Consider the following 26,630-nt stretch of genomic DNA (forward strand, 5'->3'; position numbering starts at 1 on the left):
AAATTTACAAAGATTTGCCTGCCTCTGCCTCCTGAGTGCTGCTGGGATTAAAGGTGTGCGCCACCACCGCCCAGCTGAAAAAACAAAATGTGTTTCTAAAAACTTTATGGGGCTGGAGAGATGGCTCAGTGGTTAAGAGCACTGCCTGCTCTTCCAGAGGTCCTCAGTTCAATTCCCAGCAACCACATGGTGGCTCACAACCATCTGTAATGAGATCTGGTGCCCTCTTCTGTCCTGCAGGCATACACACAGACAGAATACTGAGAATACTGTATACATAATAAATAAATAAAATCTTTTTTAAAAACTATAAAATACTTCATATTTATGAGGCTTTGCTTTTGTTCTTTTTTAACAATTTATTTTATTTGCATTGGTGTTTTGCCTACATGTATGTCTGTGTGAGGATGTCAGATCTTGGAGTTACAGGCAGCTGTGAGCTGTCATGTGGGTGCTGAGAATTGAACCCAGGTCCCCTAAAAGAGTACTCAGCATGCTCTTAACTACTGGGCCATCCCTCCAGCCCCTGGTCTTTTTTTTTTTAAGGCTGATTTTGTTGCTGCATGTACTTACGTGTGCCACTTGTGTGCTGTGCTCAAGGAAGCCACACCCCCTGCACCTGGAGTTACAGATGGTTGTGAGCTGCCATGTGGGTGCTGAACCAAACCAGAGCCTCTGAAAGAACAGCCGGTGCTCTTCAACTCTGAGCATCTCTCCAGCTGCTTTTAAGGAATTTTTTTCTACTTCTAGACTAGAATCCTTCCTAAGTTCTTGCATGTGTTACCAATATAATTTTCTTTCTTCCTTCTTGTGAGAGGAGTGTGCATATGTGTATTCCTGTCTAAGTGTACACAGGTGCATGTGTGTGGATGCGGGCATTGAGGAAGAGACCCTCTGAAGGTGTCTTCCCTCTGGAGCTCACGAAGACTAGACTGGCAGCCACCTCCCCAGCGCTCAGATTACAGACTTGCCTGTGGAATCTGGGACTGAATCTCAGCTCCCTGGCTTGCAAGGCAAGTATTTAACCCACTGAGCGGTTTCTCCAGTCCCTCCACCCCTCCTCTTGGCATAGTTTCTTTGTTTTTGCTTTTAGAGAGTGGTCTGCAGTGCTGCCCAGGCTGTCTTCAAACTCTCTATCCTCCTGCCTCCACTGTTAGCACTGGGATTCTCGGCACCACCACGCCTAGCACGCATACAGTGTTTCCCCACAGAATTACTAAGAACTGAAACTGCTGTTTTCTACCACTCTGTAAGCCAGAGCTGGCCCCTGAGATGAGCTGAAGCTTTCTGTCCCCTGTGTGGCTACAAACAGCAAACCCCTGCTCCTCGCCCCCATAACCAGGGATGACAACACACAGACCAAAAAAATGGGGGTGGGGGTAGTGAGAACGAACCAGGCAGTGATACGGTTGAAAGGTCACCGCCTGCTTTCCTCTGGCATGAGACCAAATCAGAGCAGGCCAGCGACTGGGACAGGTCCATCCCAGCCTCAGTGGCCACACCTAAAGCCCCAGCTAACCCTAGAGGCTAAGGTAGGGAGATACTTGAGCCCCGAAGTTTAATGCCTTCCTAGGATACAGGGTGAGGCTCCCACACAAAACAAAACACTATGAGTGGGTAAGAGCACCTGTGGATCAAGTCTGAGGACCTGAGTTCAGATCCCCCGTAACTCAAGTAAACTGAAGTAGGAAATGTGACCGACTACCTATGCTAGCAGGTTAAAACAAAACAAAACAAAACCCAAAAACCCAAATAACCCTTTATTAGACAAGGTAGGCCTGTCTTCGTCTTGATGGAGAGAAGTCATGTCTTGGAGGGGATGAAGAGTCCACGGGTTGGAGGCCTAGACTCTCCCAAGAGAAGGTCAGGCCTCTGCCTCTGCCTCCCCGGCAAAGAGTGGGTTAACGAAGTAGCTGAAGTCGGTGTCGATGTCCACCTTCTGGGCTGATCCGAGATGTTCCACTGAGGGCTGTGGCTGTGGGGTTACAGGGTCAGGGGGCTCAAGGTGCCCAGTACCAGCCCCTGGGAAGGCCCCCAGAGTTTCTTGCCGCCTTCTCACCTGCTGCTTGAAGACCATCACGTCGAAAAGCGGATTGCGGAAACCCAGCGGCAGTCCCGCAGATGCGGGCTCAGCCTGTTCATGCCTTGTCCACCTGCGGGATGCAGGTGCAGGTGAACCCCTGGGGCAGCCTGGGCAGCCTCTGGGAACCCCTGGGAACCCGCCCTCGGGAGGGGCCAGGGTACCTGAGCCTCCCGCTGCGGTGCAGCAGCAGCCCCACCGTCCCCAGCAGTGCCAGCAGCACCACGGCCGCCACGCCACTCGCCAGCCAGGCCCCGGACCGGTCCTGATCCAGCGTGGAGCCTCCGGTCGCCGGCCTGCCCGACTGCCGCAGAGTCGCCGACAGGATGCCGAGCTCGCCGCCTGCAACGAGGGCGATTCAGCGGCGGCGCCGGGACAGCTGGGCCAGCGGAGGGGCGGAAGGGCACGAGGTTACCTTGTGCCACCGCGTCCTGCAGGAGCACGTGGCCCAGCCGCCCCGCTGCGCCGGTCTGGGGTTCTGTCTCCACCAGCACCACCTGGATCTCGGTGTGGGCCTCGCGCAGCACCTTGGACACAGCCACCTGCAGGCCCTGGTACTGGGGCTGGGAAGGAAGAGCGTTGATGGGGGGGTTCTGCCTTCGACCCTGGGGGAGGGCAGTAGAGTTGGGGCACAGCTGCCAGCAGCCGGGACCCTCCGTGTGGCCTCGTTACCTGCTTCAGGAAGAGGTCCAGCAGCCGCGTTCGGTACAGCTCCAGGTTAAATGTGGGGTCGTGGGTCAACGACACGATAGCTCCTGCAACGGGAGTACAGGTCAACGCCGCAGACCCCAGTAGAAGGGAGCCCGCTGGGAGCGCATTAGAGGGCGGGCGGGGCGCTCACCGCAGAGGTGGCAGCACTGTCCTTGGGGCAGTACCGGGTCGCGGCAGGTGGCCTGGGGGCAGCGGCCGCCCAGGGGCTGCAGCAGAGACGCGCAGATCCACGGCAGCGTCTGAGAGGGGGCATGGCGGTGAGTGCAGGAAAGCAAGGGACAGCCAAGCGCCCCACGGCCGAGCGACCTCACGCTGTCCCCCGCCAAGGCTCACTTACCTCGTCATTGCCGCAGACGCAGCCCGACTCGTCGGTGCAGGCCTGGGAGCCCACTCTCAGCATGCCCGGCCCATGGAAGCGCAGGCGCCCCTCACGGGACGCCAGGAAAGCCGTCAGGTCCTCGTCGCGCGTGAACGTCTGTGGGTGTCGGCATCACGGGTGGCCAGGAAGGCGAGGAGGGAGTCTGAGTGCGCGGGGCCACGAGCGCAGCTGTAGGACTCCTTAGGGATGCGCACAGGGGATGGAACCCGAGCCCTCCCGCCTGCTCACCTGACCCACGGCCGAGACGCTGCGGACGTGCACCGGGTTGGGGTCCGGGCCGAGCGCCACGCGGAAAGATCCGTCGCGCGGGAAGAGGACATCGTCGTAGCTGCAGGGCACGCGCTCGGCGTCCACGGAGAAGTGGCCGCTCGCCTGGGTCGCAGAGCTCCACAGGTGTGGGTCAAGCCAGGAGAAGCGGTCGGGATTTTGGAAGAGCAACGGGGCGCCTATGGATGCAGGCAGCAACCAAGGCAGCGCGCTGAGCCCGCGCCCCGCCCTCTACAAGGCACGCCCACTTTAGCCACTCCCCGAGGTCCGCTTCCGAGACACGCCCTCTTCACCTTTCTCTCCGGAGTTACAGGCCGGGTCCGAGCCGACTCCTGCAGCGCTGAATGCGGCTCCCGAGGCCAGGACGAACTCCCCGTCTAGTGGCAGGAGCTGCGGGAGGCGCGGACTGAGGTGGCACATGGCCCAAGTACGCACTACGCCCAACTAACACCTCCCTGGCACCAGGAAAACCCAAGCTGAGATGTTGGCGGGCATCTCGGTGAAGGAGTCAGGGCCCGGGAACCTTAACCTGGCTAAGGCTAACAGGAAGAGCTGGGTCTCACCAGGGAGAGAAAAGAGAAGGGTGTTGTACACCATGCACAACATGTGCCAGGCCTAAAGGACCCCCAACTCTGATCTGAAGCCGAGGCTAGAGGGTCACATAGGCCAGGGGGCAGAGTCCGATGCTAACTAAGGGGCAGGACACAACTGAGACTCTGGGAATCCATGGGACAGGAGGTGGCACTTGCCAGCACCCAGCACCCTGGAGAAAGGTCTCCCAGGTCCTAGAAGCCAAACTTTAAAATGTCCACAGCTACTGGGGACGGGTTTCAACTGCGGGGAGAGGGATGCCGGCGAAGGCAGGGGACTTAAGAGTGCCTATACCTCGTGGCATGGTTCCTCCTCGCCACTCAAATTCGGGTCTATGCTAGAAATACGCTGTGCGTAAAGGAATATACCATTTCCGGGTCCCCCGAGTCTCAGGACCCTCATCCCTCCATCCTCCCAGAGTTTGAGGGGATGGCGGCCCGTGGGAGCTGCGCCATGCAGGGCCATCAGGTTCTATTAATCATCGCTCACCACCCAGGCTCTTGTACCCATGAGGGGACAGGGCGGGGTCTCTGGTCTTCCCAGAGTTTCAGACCTGCCCAAAAGCTCGTACAAGAGAGGAAAGATGAGGTCACGGAGCAGCTACACCCACGCCAAGCGTGAAACACACTGAAAGCAAGGAACTCCACCCACAGCTGGGGACAGACGGACAGGAGGTGACACATACACCCATATGAGTGGATGTATTTTCATAAAGAGCAGGGCTGCAGGAGAGCTCAGGTGGAGCACCTGCCTAGCACCACAGAAAATGAACAGAATTGAAGAGGAAGTATGAAGAGAATGTGGAAAATCACCCCAGATAGAGGGCGAGCACTAGATGAAATACACATCAGGCCAGGCAGTGGGGGCCCACACCTATAATCCCAGCACTCAGGAGGCAGAGGCAAGCAGACCTCAGTGAACTCAAGACCAGCCTGGTCTACAAAGCGAGTTTCAGGACAGTCAGGAATGTAGCACAGAGAAATCCTGTCTCGAAAACCAAAACCAACCAAACAAAAAAACACCAGGAGCCGGGCGGTGGTGGCGCACGCCTTTAATCCCAACATTTGGAGGCAGAGGCAGGTGAATCTCTGTGAGTTCGAGACCAGCCTGGTCTACAAGAGCTAATTCCAGGACAGGCTCCAAAACCACAGAGAAACCCTGTCTCGAAAAACCAAATAAATAAATAAATAAATAAATAAATAAATAAATAATAATAAAAAAAAATACATAAAAAACACCAGGACTGATCCAGCTGAGGATGTTCAGTGACAGGTGTCCAAGACCAGACTCCACAGAAGGCAGCAAAGAAGTCCAGGAGAACAGTGGATGGATGACTAAGTACCAAATTCATGTATGAGGACTGGTGAGACTGAGGCAGAAACATGAAATAATGGGGAGAGCTTCAAGACCTGATTTTGGAGCCGGGCGGTGGTGGCACATGCCTTAAATCCCAGCACTCGGGAGGCAGAGGCAGGTGGACCTCTGTGAGTTCCAGGCCAGCATGGTCTATAAAGTGATTTACAGGACAGTCAGAGCTGTAACACAGAGAATCCCTGTCTTGAAAAACAAAACAAACAAAAAAGACCCTTAAAAGTTCAACACCCTATTTAACTTTTGAAAAAGCTGTTAACTTTAGTAATAGAATTTCTTTTTTTCTTTATTATTTATTATGTATACAGTATTCTGCCTGTATGTACACCTGCGGGCCAGAAGAGGGCATCAGATCTCATTACAGATGGTTGGGAGCCACTATGTGGTCAGCAGTAGAATTTCTATAATGTGCTGTCATACAACTTAGGGCCAACATGACACTCAGTAGAGAAATATTACATGCTTTTTCATTAACAAGACAACATGACAAGAGCTCCTAATTCCATAAGAGCAGTAAGCATGTCCAATAAGAAGAAAGAGAGAAATAAGTAGGCCTGAAAACAGGAGGAACGACTGGCATTTTTCCTATGAGAAGAACCAATGGAACAGTTGAATATAATGTTTTTGTTTTTGTTTGTTTTGGTTTTTTGAGACAGGGTTTCTCTGTGTAGTTCTAGGTGTCCTGGAACTTGCTCTGTAGTCCAGGCTGAACTTGAACTCACAGAGATCTGCCCACCTCTGCCTCCTGCGCCATCATCATGTCTTAAATTCATAGAAGAAAGAAGCTGGTGGAGATATTAAGAGACACAGCCCATGCTCTAGAATGGAGAACCGGCACCTCAGATGCTAATGTTCTGCTGAGTGTGCATACAGGTTCTCTGTGACAATCAGAACCATGAGGAAGCCCCCTGTGTTGAGTGGTAAAGGGGGAGGGCCAGGATATCACTGGGAGCTGGAGGGGGCCCCAAGAAATAGGGGTGACATTCTGCCTCTTCAAAGTGACCCATGCCCTTGTCCATTAGTAGACACCCCCAGGCAGGTCACACCCTGAGCTGGGGATGCTGAAGAGGAGAGAGAGGGGAGAAAGGAACAATGGCTGTCGTGTGGTAATAGAGGCGCCCCTCAGCAGCTGCTGCCTGCAAAGCTCTCACCTCTGCATGCATCAAGTCCCCGGGGCCGGAGAGGGGGTGTTTTAAACTGGTAGGGGCAACCTCGCTGTAGCCCCGACAGGGACTGTTCTCGAGGTCTGCCACACCCGTGAGCCCCAGCGTGCATTCAATGCAGGACTTGGGTACTGAGCTGTGGTTGGTGGCTCACACCTGTAATCCCAGCCTCTTGGAGGCATGATGGGAAGATCAGAAGTCCCAGGTCAGTCTCATCTACAGAGTGAATTCAAGGCCTGCTTGGGTTACTTGAGACCCTGACCCACAGAACATTATTTTTTTGTCAGTCAGAATTTGGGAGGCAGAAGCACTCAGTTGCTGAGTCCAAGGCCAGCCTGGTCTACAAAATAAGTTTCAGGATAACCAGGGCTATATAGAGAAATCCTGTCTCTAAAAAACAAAAACAAAAAACCCAAACCAAAAAAAAAAAAAAAAAAACAAAAAAAACCCCAAAAGCAATACAAAACAAAAACAAACAAACAACAACAACAAAAAACCCTTTGGCACTGAAGTGGGTATTTAAATATTTCATGAAATATTTTTCTTTTAGTTTCATTTGATTTGGTGTTGTTTGATGGCTTAGAAGCTAAGGGTACTGGCTGTATTTCTGGAGGACCCAGGTTTGAACCCCAGGAGAGCTGGACAGATGGCTCAGCAGATAAGAGCACTGCCTGCTCTTCCTCCCAGCAAAGTGGAGACCTGGCGAGTTGACCTCATCAACTTAGAACATGAAACCCAACTCACATTGTTCAACAGAACAGAACAGAATCCAGATTCAACAGAACCGCCATACACCGGCTGCTCATGCATACTTCAGCATTGCCAGGGCATAAATTTCAATTTCACCCACATGGTGGTTCACAAACATCTGTAACTCCAGCTCCAAGTGACCCCCGCCCTCTTCTGGCCTGTGTGCACACTGCACACATGCGGTGCCCAGACAAAACACCCATATACGGGGTGGGGGAGGGGAACCTCCTGAAAAACAACAAAAACCAACAAACAGAAACAAAACCAACCACAGGGATTGAGCCGCGGGTCGCCGAGGCCGTCAACTTTTGGTGCACTGAAGCCTTAGCATGTGCGGGCTGATAAGTCTCTTGATTCCAACCCTCCGGGCTATCTGGAGCTAGCTTTGCCAGCAGGTTGCTAACGTGGCCTTCAGACAGGGGTTAGGGGACAGCTGGGCTGTGAGACACCACGTGTTCTCTGATGCCCCCTCCCAGAGAATATCTCCACCCAGCGGCTCCATGGCGACGCACAGAGTCCTGGGAATGGGCCTTCGGCGACCCTGTGACAGCCATGCCCCCGTGACCCCGAGCCTTACCATGTCAGAGATGGCATAACTGTCTCGCACCAGGACCGACACCATCTGCAGCAAGAGGCGGCGTCAGTTGTGTAGCTGGTAGACCTCCCCACCCCAGTGTCCCCCAAGCCCCCATCAAGGTACCTTGTCCGCCGGGAACTGGACTGCATCTCCGGCGCACGGGGTCCGGTTCTGGTTCCAGTTGGACGCAGTATCGAAGTTGGTGTTGGGGATCCAAAGTTTGTAGGCGGCCCGAGTTAGTGCTAAAGAAAGGAAGGCTGAGTGTCTGCCTCCCTCTGGGAAGGCGGCCCTCCAGAGAAGCAAGCGCAGCAGCGATGCCCACACCCCTGGTGCAGATCGGGTACCCGAGGTGGCCCTGATCCCGGTCCTGGTCTTTCAGCACAACGAGCACCCCATTGCGCGGCGTTCTCCGATGCACTCCTAGCCTATCAGCAGAGCCCTCTCAAACATGCCCTCCTACGGGACGTCGCCCATGTCCACCCGTCGTTGACTTCTCGGGATGGGGTCCGCACTGGGCGCAAAGAGGCGTCCGGGAAGCGGGAACCGGCGGCCCTTTCCCTACTGCGCGCAGAGGAGCCGCGAGTAGCTCGAGGTGCACAGGGCAGGACTGCGGTTTCTCCACCTCCTGGGCACCAGCCCACGCCGGAGGACGGGGAAATCGAGGCAGGCTGAGAACGCCGCCTCCTTCTCCCACCCTCTCCTGAGATCGCGACCCTTCGGGCCTAGAGAAACAGCCTCAGAGCCGTAGACCCCGGCCTACCGCAGAACTGCAGCCACAGCAGGACTTGGCTCAGAGCGCCCATCTTGCTGCCGCCAAGGCTCTCACGTCGCAGGTGCGGACTTTGCTCCGAGGGCCCATGTGACCGGGCGGGGCTGAGGGGCAGGGGTCGCCCAGATGTTACACATTTACCTCCGACCCGCCCAGCTGTCTCCTGAGGCTCCTTGGGGAATCTTCCCGGTGATCTTAGCATCCGCACTTTAGGACTCAGGGCCCGGAGTGCCCAGTAAGAGGGCGTTGGTCTGACTTTCCCTGTGACATGGCATGGAGGTGGCCAATAACCCTGGGGGCTCAGGCATCTTTGCCCATCTTCTCCAGGCCTGAGTCTATGGTCTGCAGCAGTTGTGTGTGCTGGAGACCGGAAGACGTGTAGTGGTTCTGAAGGTGAACCGGCAGGTAGGGCAGAGTGTGATGTTCCTGGACAGATGGACGGTTAAGGTGGGTGGGTAGAAGATAGGCCGGGTGAACTGTGGAAAATGGATGGAAAAGGATCAATGAAATAAACGAAAGGACAGCCAGTCACGAAATGGTAGTGGAGCGTGAGGGGGCTTTGTCGTGCAGGCTACGCCAGGGCTTCCGTTGGTACGGGGCAGATGGGGCTCCCGGTGCTCCGTATTATGCCTGTGAGCAATGGGAGGTGGTGGTGGCTGGACAGAGACTGACTAGGTCAGTGGCAGAGGGTGGCTGACTGATGTGTGGGTGGGTAGGGGACAGTGGATGGTGGCAGTGTGCCTAGATGCAGGCAGACATGAATAGGTTGTGTGAGGACGGTGGGTAGAGGAGGGTGGGCTGTGAAGGAGGGGTGGGCCAAAGAGCTGTTGCTCTGGGTGAAGATGTTGCTAGGTACATTCGGATGGGATAGAAGGTGGTCGGGGAGGGGGAGGAGAGGTGTGGACTTTTATTTTAATAGGGAATCCCTTGGGGGATGCTGAAACGATGGAGGGTTGGCAAATAGGGACAGTGATAGCTACTGGGAAGCAGTCTCCCTGTCCAGAGGTACACATGTAACTTGGGAGTTGTCCCTTGTGATCCAGCCCTGCCCAGCTGCATGTCCATGTGGGGCAAAATGGCTGAGTGCAGAAAGCACCAGCAAAGGAGTGTGAGTGAACAGGGTGCGATGGTTAGACTTCACTGACAGGCTAATTGGTCTCCATGAAAACGCCTCTGGGTGTGTCCGTGAAGGTATTTCCAGAGAAGAAGCAAGCAAGACCCGCATCAAATACGGACAACACAATCCCATGGACTGAGGTTCCAGACTAAACACAAAGGTAGAAGGAAGCAAGCTGAGCGGCAGCAATAATCTCTGCTTCCTGAGAAGCATACCAGAGTAGGACCAGTATGACCGGCTGCGGCATTCCACCATGCCTTACCAGCCATGCACTCCGTGAGCCCAAATACATGTTCTTTGCTGAGGTTGCCTTTGTTGGGTGTTTTGCCACAGCAGGGGTGTTGGAGGGATCAGCTTGGGTTTGAGGTCCTGATAACAGGTGGATGGATGTGTGGGTGAGGGGAGGCAGAGCAGGGAAGGTGGTGGGCAGAGGGAGGGCTGCTGATGGAAGAGCCACTCAGACTTTGGGACTACCTGAGCCCTCCTCCCTGGAGTTATCCACTCATCTCCAGAGTTCGGTCCTTACCCTCCACTTTTCCTTCTCCCATGCAGAAAGCATTTCATCCACTAGGGGGCACTCATTTCCACACCCAGGTTGGGCCCAAACTGGCCAGGGAACCCTTTACCCTTCAAAGGGGGCATCAGCTCACTTGGCTCAGCAGGTGTAACTGTTGAGGGGGGGCTTGCTCTTGGCTTCCAGCCAAGGCCATCCACAAAGGAAACTCGGGGGTCACATTCTTGGTGCCTGTAGCTCTATTTCTCGCTGGAGAGGAAGCAGTGGCAGACTGGGCTCTGCCTCACTGCTGAGCCAGACTTACCCACGGGACACAAGCTCCCCTGGCCATGTGGGTGCTCAGAGCTGCATGGTGACCACATGGGAAGGGTAATGAGAGCACCTGGGCAAAGGGGCTTCCTGTAAGGAGCAGCACTAAACGGTAGCAACAGGAAGGCTGGGTCAGGGAGGAATGGCTGGGACTAGCATGCAGGGTATCTACAAAAGCCTTGATTGCAAACACGCTACTAGGCACTCAGGCACATGGAGACACACACTTGTGAACTGATCAGGACCTTCACAGGAAGTGTGAGAATGCAGAGCCCGAATGTAGGAGTATCCACAGCAGGGCTACTCCAGGGAAAGGAGGAGCCAGGGGCTTGGCAGTTGTTTTTTCGGCTTGACTCCACCCTGTGTCAGATTACCTGTACACAGTCAACCTTCACAGGCCAGGGAAGCCATCTCTCTTGCTAGGGACAGTCAGTACACTAGGGAGTACAGTCACCATGAGGCTTCCCATTCATTCATTCAAACTGTAATGAATGTTCTATCTAGTTGGTGTTGTGCTTGGCCATTGTAGCTCATGGCCTACCCAGGGTTGCGGAATCCTGAATGACGGGAAGGGGTAAGTAAGGGACAGATGGACAAAGATGTCTGCAGAAATAGAGAGCCTACTAAGGCACTGAGGCAAGGGCACGGGAGGCTCGATGGTGGACAAGGAGCTAGAAGGGGCAGGCTCTTTGCTGCTGCGACTGGGCTAGATACAGCTTTGGGGGGTGTGGAGATTCAAATGCTGGGAGCAGCTGCCAACACTCAGCCTCTGTTCATTCTTCCATCTTAAAAGTCGGTCCCAGAGCCAGTTTCCCCTCCCTGCTGGGGTGTGTGCAGGCTTTCTGGAGGCAGGGCACAGCTCGCACTCCTTTATCTGTGGGCAGTAGGAAAGGACAGTGGGGATGGCAGGGGGCTCCAAGGAGCATTGTTCTGAGACACTGGCCTGTTTGTTTCAGGATGAGGAGCCGGCAGCCTTTGTCCTTCTCCCCCCCCCCACACACACATGCCCAGTTGTCGCCTCCTGTTCTTTTGTATTGAGTCTGAAGTCTCTGGGCCAGGGGAAGTCACAGCTGGAGGCCAGGCTTGCTGACTCCAGGCCTGAACACCCTTCGTCCCTCCTTGGGCGGGGTCCTTGCAGGGACAAAGGCTGCTTGGGAGTAGTTTGGTTGGTGGCATCTGAGTGAGGAGCAGCCCCAGAGCAGGTCCTGTGACCTGGTCATCCAGTGTGGTCACGGGGCTGTCTTCAGGACCCTAGAGAGGTGGGGGCAGAGCCCCAGGTTCCAGAGCTAGGAGCATACAGGGCAAGCCTTATGAGCTCAGTGCCATGACCCTGGCTGGTATGCTCCACCCCAGGGGGCTGCAGTACCAGACAAAGGGTAGAGGTGCAGGGTCCAGCAGTCCAAATCCACCAGAGGACTCATTCTACATGGGACCTTAGGGACAAATGCTATCATGCTCCCTGACAGAAACCTTCATAGGTGTAGGTGTGTCTGCATGACCGAGATAGCCCTATGCCAGAGGTTAGCCCGCTGTCATCCCTGTCCTCAGCCTGGGCCCACAAGCCCCGCCAGCTCCCAGGAGTCCCTTGGGTTCTCTTCTTCAGTTGTGCTCAGGGTTCTGCTGCAGGTGGTCCAGAAGCGCTTATGGAGAACTCACTGTGGCAGGGTTTGGACAGGACAGGGAAGGTAGCTTTGAATTCTCCCGGGGTTTTAAAAATTAGATGTGTTGATTATTGTCCTACTGTCTAGGACAGAGTGCACGCCCCCAGGCAGCACCCCTGCCTCCCTCTGTAAGCCTCATGTTCTCCACTTAAGACAGACCTTTCAGAACATGAGCTCCTTTCAGGCTGGGCATATCTAGTTCTGGTACCTGTGGCTCTGGTTCTCACCGGTGCTCTGTCCTCCACCCTGGACCAAGTCACAGCTTGTGAGTTGCAGGCAAGACCCGGGATGACATGAGCAAGAAGGCCTTGCTTAGAACCTTCTGGTATCTCAGGATGGTAGCAGCTTGGAATGAAGGGTGGCTCCCTCTAAGCCACAGGGTGTCCCCAGGCAGCTGTCACAGCCACTTATGAAAACAGCTGGAAGAGACCCAACCCAAAGCCCAGCAGGACTTGCCCGGTGGTGTTGCACACCTTTAATCCCAGCACTTGGGAGGCAGAGGCAGGCAGATCTCTGTGAGTTCGAGGCCAGCCTGATCTACATGGCTAGTTCCAGGACGGCCAGGGCTACACAGAAAAACGTTGTCGAGAGAGAGAGAGAGAGAGAGAGAGAGAGAGAGAGAGAGAGAGAGAGAGAGAGAGAGCAGGACTCTTAAATCAGCTTTATTTTCCTCTAATAGACACTTTAGCATTGCAAAATTTTGCATTCTACAGTCTTACAAACTTTATTATTAGCAGCAGAACAGAAACATCGCAAGACCTCAAAACACAAATAAATACCAAATGAAACCACATTTAACATATAGTAAACAGAATCTGAAACATCATAATGCTATCAGGAAATGAGACATGTTGCTAACTCCTAGGGACAGGATTATTGCTGAGCAATAATGCACACTGTCTCGGTTTCTTAGAAGAGCGGAAGAACACGGGACTAATCACTGGTCACAATCACTTGGACTGTCAAGATGGGGCCTCACAGCCAGCGGTTACTACAGACGGCAAGTGTCAACAGTCAGATTAAAAATACAGTCAAATGAGAGATTGACCTTCTTTGGTCTTTGTTTCTGGGTAAAAGAACTGAACACAAGAGGCATGCCATCAGAGAAAAGAACACAACTCCACAACAGTCTGCACTGACCCCCCCACTTCCTCAGTCAGCGCCTACAGATTCTTGGGGAAATCTTTGGAAGGAAGGCCAGCTTTTGTGTTTTCCAATTAGGTCATTGATTTGCCTTTGAAGGTTATCTTACTTGACTAAAGGTGTATGCCAGTCACCACTGACTATGGGGTGGCACAGTAACCCTGGGCTTGTTACCTCCTTTCCATACCTCACAAGAAAGACTCCAGACATGGTGTGGCAATGGAAATGAGTCAGTCTGCTTGGTTGCTTGGGCCTGCTTAGCTGTATGGCTGCCTTGGTGTAGGTCATGCCCATCTGCCATGCAACGGTGCAGGGAACCCTCCAAGTGGACAACAGGCTGGGATATGTTCAGACCTTTGGGACGGGCTACTGGCCCGGCTCCCTGATGCCAGGGTGCCCATGGCAACCAGCACCAGCTGGACAGTTAATGATGGCTGGGTCACTTGCCAACTATCACCTCACCTGACCCAGGCCTTGCGGATACATTCTAGTTTGGAGAAAACAGCTGCTATGCATTTGCAAGCGGAAGACAAACCGTGATCTTAGTCTGAGATTTGGGGGCACACCCTCATTTGTTACACACACTCAGAAACCATGGCATGCCTGGAACTCACACTAGCTCTCCTGCAGTCTAGTCAGGAAAAGGCTGGATTGAAAGTAAAAAAGAAAGAAAATGTACCCTAAGCTCCACCAAGTCATTCTCCATCCACTGATGGTCCCAGGCTGAGGGATGTACAGAAGCGTAGGGACTGACCCACCCTGTCACCTGTCAGCTGGGAAATGTCTTGGCCAGGTACAAAGTGCAGCAGTCCCTGCAATGCTTGGCAGTGTGCAGGGGGAAAGAAGAGGCAAGGGCCATTCTATTGGCACTGGCACTGCCCCTGGTCTCCTCTTGGGCTGGCAGGAGTAGTCCACCCAGGAACCCTGCTGCGTGGCATGCCCAGACCACCTCTCTTTTACTGGACGCAGTCCACCGGTTGTCAGGCCTGCCATGGGCGGCTGCTACCATGTACTGTTCAGTTAGAGCATTAATGTCAGGTCCCAACTCCAGGTGGGACTCTGGGGCACTAACGAGGTATGGGAAGGTGGCCAGCTACGGACAAGGGACTGTATCTGACCTCTAGGTCCTTATGAAGTGACCACAGATAGTCAGATTAAGCCAATTCAAAGGGGATCTGGTGCTGGTGGGTTTGAAGACCCTGCTGGAGGTTGCCCAGGAAGCAAAGCCACAGTGCTTCATGCCTGGCTCCTTGGAGTACCAGTCCTTGGAGGAAATGGAGAAAGAACAGAGAAAGAAAGGAGGCAGGATAGCAGTCACCTCCCTCAGCTGTGCTGTCTTAGGGACCCGGTGCATCTGTGCATGGGCTACTCCAAAAAGGGGAGATGGATGTGGACTGAGGTGCAGGCCCTCTCAACAGCCCTTTGCTTCTTCAAATGCTGAGCGTGTGTTCTACAGAAACGGAGCTGGGTGGGCTGGGGTGCGGGTGCTGCTCCCCTCCATGAGTCCATCACACACACTCTGCAGTCTCACCCACAGCCTGGCATGTTACATGGCCTTGGTTGGGTCTGTCTGTCCCCAAGAAGTAAAAGAGGCCCAACCAGGGCCCTTCGGGCTACCTTTCTTCCTCTGACCAAGGAAGGTAGTCCCGGCCTGCTCCTGGGCTGTTTCTAACAGAGGCTTCCAGCTACTCCCAAAAGTCATGGTTTAGGCTTCAGGACACACTGATACTTAATGGCCTGCATCTTCCCAGGGGCAGTTTTGAGCAGGTACGGACACAGCCCCAGGCAAGCAGGACTTATGGGAGTTATGTCCAATTCCCTCATGGAGGTCATGGAACAAATGTTCCTTTAAAGGATGAGCAATTGACATTTTTGCACAGCTAGGTACACGCACTGCATGACCACCCTGCGTTTCTCGTGGCCAGGACCCTGTGAAATGGTGAGGGCTGGCTGCCAGAACTGGCAACAGGGCCTCAGTTATGCTGAGCCCACAGCCCCAAACTGGCCCAGGTGGTGAGCACCAAAGGGGCACCAAGGAATGCTGAGACGGAGCAGAGCAAGGCACACCCAGGCAGGGTGTGACCTGTTCCACACCTCCCAGGAGACGTGTCTCAGCACGTCCTTCACACATTAAGAGACAGGGCACAAGGGTATGAGCTTGCCACTATTCTACTGTTACCAAGAAATGCAAGAGACACACTAGAGGAAGCTGTGACACGCTGGACCCTCATCCCAGGGACAACAGTTACTTAGCTGGTTTACTCACATCCTGCAGGTACCTAGAAGAGGCCAAGAGGACCCACATCACATAGGAAGAGTCTTGTAAGTCTCACTAACAGGGAGGGAATACTTGAGGATACCTCAAGGTCACCCTCATACCAGGGTCTAAACCTAAAGACATGATCTAATTAGCCTCATGATGTTACTGGCATCTACCTATTGGCACTGCACTGACTTCTTCAAAGGGGGTGCTGCAGGAGTATCCCTGTTGCTGATACCTGGCCATGGAAAAGCTACCTGAGGCCAGCTAAGGACTTTCAGGTAGTTCTCTCAACTCCAGCCAGGTCTTTGGGGAAGAACCCTGGGGGACAGGCCTGGAAGAAGAAGACGGCACCTCTTAGAGGGCGTGGGCTCTGCAGTCTTTCCACTGACCCCAACGTGATCTCAGGAGAGCTTGGAGAAAGGAGCAGCAGGTAAAGAACCAATGTTTCAGCATGGAAGGGCAGGGCAAGTGCTGGAGACCAGGAGGTCGCTCGTGGAAGCACGGGGACAGGTGTGCAGGAGGAGGGTACTTCCAGCAGGCACTGGGACAAAGGCACACCCAGGACAGATGGCAGCACCAGAGACAAGGTAGGCCATCAGGCACCAACCCAGCTGTCCCCGCGCAACCATGGGGAGAGCCCAGAGGCAGGCAGTCTGAAGCGCGGGCCCAGCTGGCCAATTGTGGGCGCGCCTTTTGGGCAAGTGGCACAGATGTGGTGGTTCGCACACATTGGTTTTGCCTAAGAAGCACCCGTCGCGTGTAGCACCCATCAGTGTGAGAGCACCATGAAGTGTGGTGCATAGCAAAAGGGGCACCGGGGCAGGGCTTCAGGCTTCTATCACAGTTGGACCATCGAGAGACGTAAACAGTGAAAGCTAGAGTGCCATCTGGACAGGGCAGGCTGGGCATCAGCTGGCTAGCCTGCTAACAGGGAGGCCAGGGCCGCTGTTGGCCAGCCTGCGCAGGCCCCTAGACCAGTGGTCCGGTCTTGGGAATGCTTAGGGTAGGGTGGTTTCTCCTTCATGCTGTGGGGGTTTTCAGGGCCCTTGTGCAGACCTGGAAGGGTGTGGCACACCTCTTTCCCTTGGGGTGGGACTGAGCTGCTCTTGGGGACTTAGAACTGGAATTTGTGAATATTTAGCAGCAGAGCCTCCAGAAGCTGTCAATGGAGGCCTGCCTTCCCCAGGCAGGTTTGGAGTTGTCTGAGGGCCCTGGGAGAGAAAAGGTCTGGTGGTGGAGAGACAAAGATCTGGTTAAACTATTACCTTCTAGAATCATGGTGAGCGCAAACCCAGGGACAAGAAGCAGCATGTCACATCTAAGGCACATGTACCGTATGCCACCATCTCTGAACACAGACGTTGCTTTCGGAGATCATTAGCTGAATGCAGCAGTATGACAGGATGAGAAACACTTGCTGGGGCCTCCTGTAGCCAGCTTGCCTGCCTATCCTTGTACACTGGACACTGGAGGCCAAGGCTGGCGCTGTCAGCAACAGAGAGCTTGTCTAAACATGGGGCAGAATTTTAAAAACCTACAGGATTTTGTTTAGAACTCCAAAGTTCAACTAATGCCCTATTTTAGGGTGAAAACAATTTAAAGTCTGAAATGATGCACAGCATCCATGAGCATTGTCCCTCTCATAGTCATTGTGAAGTAGTGTCACTAACTACGACAGATATTGAAGGGTTACATTTCTAACGAGAAATAACGACAGGTTGAATATTCTCTTTCCTATCACAAGTGATAACCAGTGTTTGATATTTTACATTTTCTTCCAAGAAATATCAGTCTATCAACGTTTTAAAACAAAATGTTGCAGTAACAATTACTTATAGAACTTTAAATTAAAAATGACTTCTGAATTTAGAGACTTTATGTCTACTCAGGGCCTTCTGACAAACAAATTATTAAAACAGAGACCAGATGAGGCCTTAAAAATAGACAGTATACTATATTTGAAACAAGATTGCACTCTTGAATTTTAGGATGAATATATCAGAATTGTATTATTATTTCATAAGTTCTCCTTTTAAATTAACATGCTGACACATCCTGCTACCTCCACGTGTGTTTTCTTTTTTGGTGTTCAAGTTAAGGAAGAAAAATCATGTTTCTTTTTAGTATATATGTTTCCACCTTAATTAACTAGATCTTTAAAAATGAAAATGAAAACTTTCTCTGACAGCAATATTTATCTTGTTGAAGGATAAATAATTCTTCAGAGTGAGTGTGGCTAGTCTATTAGGAAATCCGTTGGGGTCTGTTTTCACGTGTGGCTCCTCCTGCCAGCCACGCATTCTCCTTCCTCCTCCGGCTGCTTACCCTGTTCCACACGGTCCTTTCTGAGGGCGAGGACCTTCGTGAAGACAGACCGCTTCAACCCCCCAGAGGAGTTACCTTCTGCTGAATCCACCTCCCCAGTTACTTGTCAGGGGTCAGGCAGATCCGAAGTATCCACTATGACTTTAATAAAAATTGTATCATCTTTAATATACGTCCCATTCTCTAGAACAGTTTGGGCGACAAAGACTGGGCAGCCAGAGGCGATATTCATCTCTCCAGTGGGTTTCTTGAAGCTGCTGCTGTTGGGATCAGGCTTGAACGCGTCCCCCAGATGACGACGGGAGGACCCCTGATCCATCAGCATGAGTGTCACTTTCTGCTTGAATGGCCATGGCAACAAAGCATCATATTCTCCACGCATAATGACAAAAAACAGCGACAAGTGTGTCCCTTTCCCCATTCCGTCCCCGTTCAGGTAGACCCTGGCACACATCTTATAGCCAAAATAGCCTGTGTAGAAAGGCTGGCTGTAGAGGGACAGGGTCTTCCCCATGACAGCCTCCTGCTTCCGGCGCTTGTAGTCACGGATCTTCCAGATCAGCACACCGTTGTAGCTGGCGGTCTCGAGGACTTGGAACCGCAGGTCCATGTCGGCCAAGCGGATGTCATGAACACTCAGCATCTGGTCATGCCGGCTCAGCTGGGACTCCAGCAGGCCTGCCACATGCAAGAAAACATTTGGCAAAGGAGACATGCAAACATCAGAGAAGCGCATATGTACCAGTGTCTGGAACAGGAGCCCGCAGATGCCACTGTGACTGCAGACAGCAGACACGTGCAAAGTATTAACTTTTCCTTCCCCTCCCCTCTGGTCGCCACAGGGACCAACTGTCAGGCCACAGCTGTCAGAGCCTGGCTGCCCACTTGCCCACACTCCCCTGCCTTATGGCCCTGGCATCCACAGGGACACTAGGCTCTAGGTAGGTCTAAGCAGTCTCCTATTCTATTCTAACCACACGCCTTCTGTCTGCTTAATCAGCCCACGCAGCACAATAACCGACCCCTACTCCCTAATCCTTTCATGGACGTCATCTCTGCACCCATCCAGACTCACAGCTCGGAGCACACACATGCTCACAGAGATACTTGGGCAATAGGCTGCCCACCTCCCCTGCAGGTCTGCTCCTGCCTCTGGGCCCTCAGAGTGTGTCTGTGGCACCCTGACCTTACAGGACTTGGCATGCTGTGGTCCAGCCTCTCCAAGGGAGGGCAGTGCACCCTGCCATGCTGGGACTACTGTGGAAGGACAAATCTAAGTGAAAACCTGTCTCTGCTGGAGGACTCTCAGTACACAACACCGGTGCCTCAAGGCTGCATGTGCTGCGCCTGATACACCACTTCCTGAGGCAGCAGTGCCGTGGCAAGTGGGAACAGCTACCTCAGACCCAATGATCTCACCTGTGTTGCGAGCCGCCTGCCCTGCACTCTTGTCCACGCTTTCCAGCTCAGTCACACGGTTCTGAAGGGACTCCACACTGCTCTTCATGCTGTCTGCTTCCTCCCAGTTCTGCCGGAAGGGGCGGATCTCCTTGTCGAGTTCTTTCAGTTTCTCTGCTTGGCTGTCTATTACTCGCTTCCAGACCAAAGGGGTTAAAGGTAAAAACCAGTTAGAACTCTGGGCATGCTGTGCTGTCACCCCCAAATGCCAAATGGAGCTGTCAATCACTGTGCATCCACTGGCTGAGACCACTAGTCTCCTGGGCATAAGCACTTGTGCAGAACACAGTGGAGCTGGAAGCATCAGATGATGATCTGTCTCATGCAAGACCTGGCTAACATGCCATCACATCCAGTCGGCAGTGTTTTTATAGTCACCAAAAGGGCAGGGCTGATCAGACGAAAGGGGACAATACCCAATACCGTAAGTGTGCATGTGGCCCAGAAGTAGTTTTTCCTTTTCCTGCCCATAGCTCCTACACAGGCCTCCCCATCTCAGGCTATTTCTTCTGGGATGACCAAACTGCCTGTGTCACATACCTGTATCCAGGCATCGCGTGACTGCCGCCCGGCTTTCCTTTCAGAACTCTGGCAGTGACCTTGACCTCACACTAATAGTGTTCCCTACCTGTTCACCAGACTGCCATAAGCCTCACACCTTGTATCCACTTGTACCTACAGCACCACAGGTTGCCACAGATACAGAGAAGAAGGGACTAAGGCCAAAGCTTGTCTAAGTAGTAGAAGATTCTCAAGGCCCAAGACCCCTGGCTCCTACCAATCAAAAAGAATCAGGTTCAGGATGATGGAGTCACCTGGCACTGTCTGCCTACCCTGCTGCCTGGTTCAGAACAGACATGCTGCTTCTGTTCTATGATTACAGAGGGGGACCCTAGAACTGCCAAGGCCCACGGAAACAAAGAACTCCTTCTATCCTACCGCTACCAGAGGCCCCGGGTGCTGGCGAGAGAAGGACAGCTCGCTACGTACGGGGCCGAGGCCTAGGAAGAGCTAAGTGGGCTGGCCCACGAGAGCAGGTTCTGCACTCAGGGGCACCAGGACACATGCAAGTAGAGACACTGTCTTGACACAGGGCCTGCCAATTTTGCACTGTCTTAAGTAACTCGGCAAAGCTTTGTATAGAAACATACCATTCCACTTGGGAGGGTAACAGAGCCCTGTGCTCCAGCCTGTCTGTCTCCTGTGATGGAGCCAAGAATCATAAGAGTTTCCATTCATGCAAATAACCTCCAAAGGCAGTAGAGCAGCTCTGAAGCCGCTGGTCACACAGGGTGCTCAGGGGACAGCCCCAGGGACAGCCTACCATCTTCACTTCTTCTTTTGGAAGTCTATATTTGAAATTCTGGGTGTCGGCACCTTTGTTGGCTGTCACCAACCAGGAAGGAACAAACAAGGCAGGTCTGGATTCTCTCACTAGAGTGAAAGGCTGATGCAAATCTCCCTGGCTCTCTCCAGGAAACCTGATGCTGACATTTAGGAAGGATAAGGTAAGAACACTTGGTGTGCAAGTAAGAGGGCATAAATTCAAATCTCTAACATCCATATAAAAAGCTGGAGATAGGCATACATATGTACACACATGTGCACATATACCACCCCCACATACAGCACAGACGTCTTTAATCTTCAAAAACACCTGCTATGAATGTCTCTTTATTTTATTTTTGGCTGTGAGCTAAGCCATTGTTCCAGACCTCTGTCTATTTTAAACAAGAACGTATAATCACAGGATATTCGGCTCCATAAGAACTGTTTTCTGAGGGCTGGAGAGATGGCTCAGCGGTTAAGAGCATTCATTGCCCGCTCTTCCAAAGGTCCTGACTTCAATTCCTGGCAACCACATGGTGGCTCACAACCATCTGTAATGAGGTCTGGTGCCCTCTTCTGGCCTGCAGGCATACACGCAGACAGAATATTGTATACATAATAAATAAATATTAAAAAAAAAAGAAAACAAAACAAAACCTGTACTGGATGGTTCTGTGTAACAATTTGTCACAAGCTTAAAAAAAAAACCTGCTTTCTGGGAGTCAATTGTATTGACTTTAACGAACACCCACAGTCTTGGTGTCCTTTGAATGAACTGTCCTCATAAAGTAAGCTACTATGGGTACTGGTAAAAAGAAAAAGCCTGACCAAGGTGGGAGAGACAATGTTTAGTTACTTAGAGGACCACGAGGGATTGCAGCATGGCCTAGCACAAGCCATTTAGTCACTTTGAGCTCCATGGCCCTGAGGTGCTCCTCTCCAATAACTAGTGACATGCACAGGAAGGGACAAGACCACTGCACTGGCCATGAAGGTCTCCCTAATACAGGGCATTGCCTCGGCACCTGGTAAACCTTGCAGAGACAGAGGCACATATTCTGTATATAGGTACATGTTCTATACAAATGGGCTCACCCAAACAACTTAGGAGTTGCATCCCAGCAAGGGATGTGTTATTTTTCAGACAGGCCTTCCTCTTGCAAAACCAACACAGATTCAAAGCAGAATACAGGTCTGTGTCAGGCCTTCTCTGTGAGCATGTGAGCAACAAGTGACTTAATTCCTGAGGTGCCTTGGTGAACACTCTGCCACTGCAATGTTTCTATAAATGTCCATTCTAAGTGCAGGTTGCATGTGTGGAGTTTAATTCGCAAGTTCAGGAGCTGGGAAGCAGCAGTCTGCACACAGAATAAACAACCCAATTTAGGGCCCGTTTCTTAGAGACACAGATGACTAGCTGTATGAACGTCAGGGCTATAGCGAATGTCCTTTGCTATACCTTGTCACCTTCAGGTCACTAGGCCCTGGCCATACAACCCTGCTCAGTGGGAGTGTGGTGGTGTTCCGTGTGGACTGCGGACGCGCACCTGAGCCCTACTGCAAGGACTCAGCAACTTGCAGCAGCACATGTAGTTTATCCAGTTTGTAACCAGCTGGCCTGTTTACCTTTGAGTCATAGATCACATGATGCTACTGTTCAGACTCAAGAGAGTCCCACCTGAGCCTCCCAGGTACCTGGACTACATACGTGAACTCAAGTTGTCAGACTTGGTGACAAGCACCTTTATCCACAAACTACTTTACCAGCTCCCTCTCTCCCCCCTTCCCCCCCCCCAGGCATGCTAGGCAAGCACACTTAGCTATGCACTCAGTCCTTTTTAGTTTCATTTGGGACAGGAGATCACTAAATTTCCCAGGTTACCCTTTGGTTCTTCATCCAGGATACCTTTTTGTTTGTTTGTTTTTTGAGACAGGGTTTCTCTGTGTAGCCTTGACTGTCCTGAAACTCGCTTTGTAGACCTAGCTAGCCTCAAATTCAGAGATTCACCTGTCTCTGCCTCTCAAGTATTGGGATTAAAGGTGTATGCCACCATGCCCGGCTGCCATATAAAAAATGATTTATTTTTATTTTATGCGCATTAGTGTTTTGCCTGCATGTATGTTTGTATGAGGGTGTTGGATTCCCTGGAACTGAAGTTACAGAGATTGTGAGTGGTCATGTGGGGGCTGGGAATTGAACCCAGGTCCTCTGGAAGAGCAAACTGTGCTGTCAACTGCTGAGCCATCTCTCCATCCCCCAGGCTACCGTTTTGATAAAGAAAAGTTGGTTTGCTAGTATGGCAGAGCTCTGTAAACTCAGCTGTTGAAGAGGCTGAAAAAAGGGGGTGACAAGAACAAGGCCTACCCAGGCAGCCTGGTGAGACCCCGTCTCAAAACACAGAGATCCACCTGCCTCTGCCTCCCGAGTGCTGGGATTAAAGGCGTGAGCCACCACTGCCCGGCTTCAGAAAGTTCTTTCAACTTAACCCCGAGCGCACTGCTGTGACTAGTCTAGCTAGCCAGATCTGTCTGTAGGCCTTTATAGCACTGGACCACCAGGTAGGTTTCCAGGCCCACATAGCGGTCACCCAGACTCTAGGGTACTGGACTAATTTGTGTGACAAACACTTTACTCAAGACACATCTCCTTAGACCCAATTTTTATTCACAGAAATCCTCCTGCCTCTGTCACCCAAGTATTGGGATCAAAAGCATGTACCGACACACCCTGCTGTCCTTTAAAATTCTGTTAAGAAACACTTCAAGACAGCTGATGCTTTTTATCCCAGCATTCAGGAGGCAGATGCAGGTGGATCTCTGTGAGTTCAAGGCTGGCCTGGTCTACAGAGTAAGTTCCAGGACAGCCAGGACTACACAGAGAAACCCTGTATCAAAAAACAATAAAACAAAAACAAAACAAAACCAGCAACAACAACAAAAAGCTCTAAAAAAACAAAGAACAACAACCTTTCCTGAGCCAGCAAAATGCAAATACACTTTGATTGTATTTCCTTTAACACCCATGGCGTCACATGCATGCAATGCCCAAAAAGGCCAGAAGAGGGCACCAGAGTCCCTGGCAATGGACTTATGGGGCTGGGAATCAAACCCTAGTCCTCTGAGAGAGTAACTTAGCCACAGAAATCTCTCTCAAGCCCTGCAAGTTTATATCTTTATTGTTTTGGGGGTGTCTTTGGATTATTGTGGTGACCTAAAGTTAGATATGTGTATAAAACAAAGCAGTTTGGCTTGATTTCACTTTAGGAAGTGAAACTTGGCACACAAGTCCTAATGAACAATGTATCTTAAACAGGAGTAAAAACAGATTTTACACAGACTCTCTCTTTGGAGTGGTGGAAAATGGAACCGAGGGCCTTGCGCATGCTAGGGAAATGCTCTACCACTTAGCTACACCCCATCCAGAAACAGCTAATTTTTAAGACAAGGGCTTTAAGTTTTACTTTCTCCAATGAGTTGAAGACACAAAAGAGGGTTTTGGATCAGCTTCCTAGGTAGGTTCATGCTGACCCAAGTTGCCCTTGGGTTTTCACACAAGCAAGAGAAGCCATGGGTCTGTCTGCCAGGAACTCGGGGAGTAATGCCTGCCTGCCACCAGGCGAGTGCTCACCTGCAAATGAAGGATTTTGGATTCATTGTTTCGAAGCATCTCCTTTTGTCTCTCGATTTCAATTTCAAAGCTACATATCTGATTGTGCAAACTTTGTATGCTTTTGTTTTTTTCAACACTTTCATTCTGCAGCAAGGAAACCTGAGAAAGAAATTCTTCAATTAGTTTAACAAAAAGTAGTTTGATATTAATTAACAATAATGATAGTAATTAAACTTTCACAACATAAGCTTTCTACTGGCTCTTTAAAAGGAGCCCAGGAGAAAAATTCCTCCATACAAAAAGGTAGAAATCTGGAGAGCTAGCAGGGAACCCTGCAAGCTGTTTCTGTCTCTCCCTGCAGCTAAGGAATTCCTGGGAGGGGTCAACTGAATTTCAGAACAAGGGGCTGGTTTTTAAAGTGCTCACTGAAAACAAATCTTTTACCAGTGCAGCTTCTGGATTTGGCCAGGGCACATAATAAGAAACAATGTTTTATTTTATCCAGCTTGCACAGCACTGAGTATATACCTGAAAAATGGACCTTACAAAGTCATACCTGCTCTAAAACCACAATGTACTTGGTATTTTCTGTTATAGTCTTTCTATTTGAAATAATAATAATAATCATCATCATCATCTAGTCCCTGGAGAGTATCACTGGTTGAAACAGGCCAGGAACAGAAAGACATACTGCCTGTTTTCACAACTAGAACCAAAAAGCTGTAGCAAAAGCAAAGGGAAGGGGCCCTGGGCCTGAGGAGGTGAGGGAGACACTGGTCAAAGGCACAAGATTTCCACTTGAGAACTGTTTCTAAGAGCTGCACAAGATGGTGACAGCTGCCAACAATGAAATGAGCATATCAAACTGCTGAGGACAGATCTGAAATGTTCACACCATATAAAAAGGGTTATCAACTAGCTTGTTTTAACCATTTCCTAGTAGATGCACACCAGAACATCACACTATGCATACAATCACTATCTGTCACAGCACTTCATCTCCCCTTGGCCAGTCCATCAACTTCTAAGAAACAGGTGGAGCTCACACCCAAAGAGACCCAGACACAAAAACTCATTAAAGTTAACCAGGTGTGCTACATACACTGGTGTGGGAGGTCCTTCTGTCTATGTGTTACTTCTATTGATTAATGAATAAAGAAACTGCCTTGGCTTGTTGATAATAGGGCAGAACTTAGGTGTGTGTGGGGGGAATGGGGGACACGAAGGATGGGATGGACACGGCGTGGAGCTGCCAGAGTCAGACATGCTGAAACTTTGCTGGGAAGCCACTGCCGGAGTCAGACAGCTGAAACTTTGCTGGGAAGCCACTGCAACGTGGCAATACACAGATTAATGGAGATGGGTTAAATTAAATGTAAGAGCTAGTCAATAAGAAACTAGAGCTAATGGGTCAAGCAGTGATTTCATTGATACAGTTCCTATGAGATTATTTCAGGTCTAAGCTAGCTGGGTGGCCAGGCCTCCCTACAACAACACACCTTCAATCCCAACACTTGGGAGGCAGAAGAGGGTGGATCTCTGTGAGTTCAAAGCCAGCCTGGTCTACAGAGTTCCAGAAAAGCCAAGGTTACACAGAGAAATCCTATCTCAAAAAACCAAGAAAACAAAACAGAAAGGAAACAAATGGTGCATACCAAGGCTGCATGTCTCATAAGTAAATGAAGCTGTCAATTTCCCAGCCTTCTCCCACCACATAAGACCACAAGCTCCTGCAGTACCAACTTGTGCCAATGAAGAAGGGCAACAGCAGTTTTACAGAACTCTTCTGAAGTTACTGTTCCATCATTCCCATCTGGCAAAGCCAGATAAAATTTCCAGGTTTTTCTCATTCTCACTTCAAGTGGAAACACCATTTCTTAACAAGAATCTCATGGTTATTTCTAAAAAAAATGCCAATTTTCCTGCAGCAATCAAGTATTGATTGAGCAGAAGCAACTAACAGTAACATGTACACATGGTAGTAAGTAGTCTTACTTTCTTCCCTTTGGAGTTTCCCTTACTTGAACTGTGAATCCACTCTTACATCAGAGAGCAAAGCCCTTCATGTACCCTCTTAAATGGCTACCACTGAGGTTAGCAGGCAGTCATGTTCCAGAAGCACCACATACCCACTCTCCTGTCAGTAAAAAAAAAAGAGACCTCCATATCTTTTTTGTTTGTTTTTTGTTTTTTTTCGAGACAGGGTGTTCCTGTAGCTTTGGAGCCTGTCCTGGAACTAGCTC

At 51.3% G+C, this 26,630-nt stretch overlaps 2 protein-coding genes across 7 annotated transcripts in view; both read right to left on the reverse strand.

The window, feature by feature from the left end:
• Window positions 1–1,864: 1,864 nt before the first annotated feature.
• Window positions 1,865–8,692, reverse strand: Amn (amnion associated transmembrane protein). Its single transcript, XM_057783288.1, has 12 exons — window positions 8,650–8,692; window positions 8,013–8,131; window positions 7,890–7,934; window positions 3,731–3,827; window positions 3,399–3,616; window positions 3,129–3,266; window positions 2,922–3,030; window positions 2,753–2,835; window positions 2,488–2,643; window positions 2,245–2,414; window positions 2,060–2,153; window positions 1,865–1,969 (listed from the first exon to the last, which is right to left on the reverse strand). Exons 1-12 carry the CDS (start codon window positions 8,690–8,692, stop codon window positions 1,865–1,867), a joined length of 1,377 nt encoding a protein of 458 aa, XP_057639271.1.
• Window positions 8,693–12,905: 4,213 nt separating this feature from the next.
• Window positions 12,906–26,630, reverse strand: part of Traf3 (TNF receptor associated factor 3) — a 103,395-nt gene continuing 89,670 nt past the window's right edge. For all 6 annotated transcript variants that reach the window (XM_057782415.1, XM_057782417.1, XM_057782416.1 and 3 more), the window contains 3 exons: window positions 24,406–24,546; window positions 19,410–19,584; window positions 12,906–18,668 (listed from right to left, as the gene is read on the reverse strand). In XM_057782415.1, coding sequence (XP_057638398.1) covers window positions 18,097–18,668; window positions 19,410–19,584; window positions 24,406–24,546 — 888 coding nt within the window. In that variant the 3' untranslated portion in view covers window positions 12,906–18,096. The remainder of the gene's footprint in view (window positions 18,669–19,409; window positions 19,585–24,405; window positions 24,547–26,630) is intronic.

This window comes from Chionomys nivalis, chromosome 10 (genome assembly GCF_950005125.1).
Source record: "Chionomys nivalis chromosome 10, mChiNiv1.1, whole genome shotgun sequence".
NCBI classification, from domain to species: Eukaryota; Metazoa; Chordata; class Mammalia; order Rodentia; family Cricetidae; genus Chionomys; species Chionomys nivalis.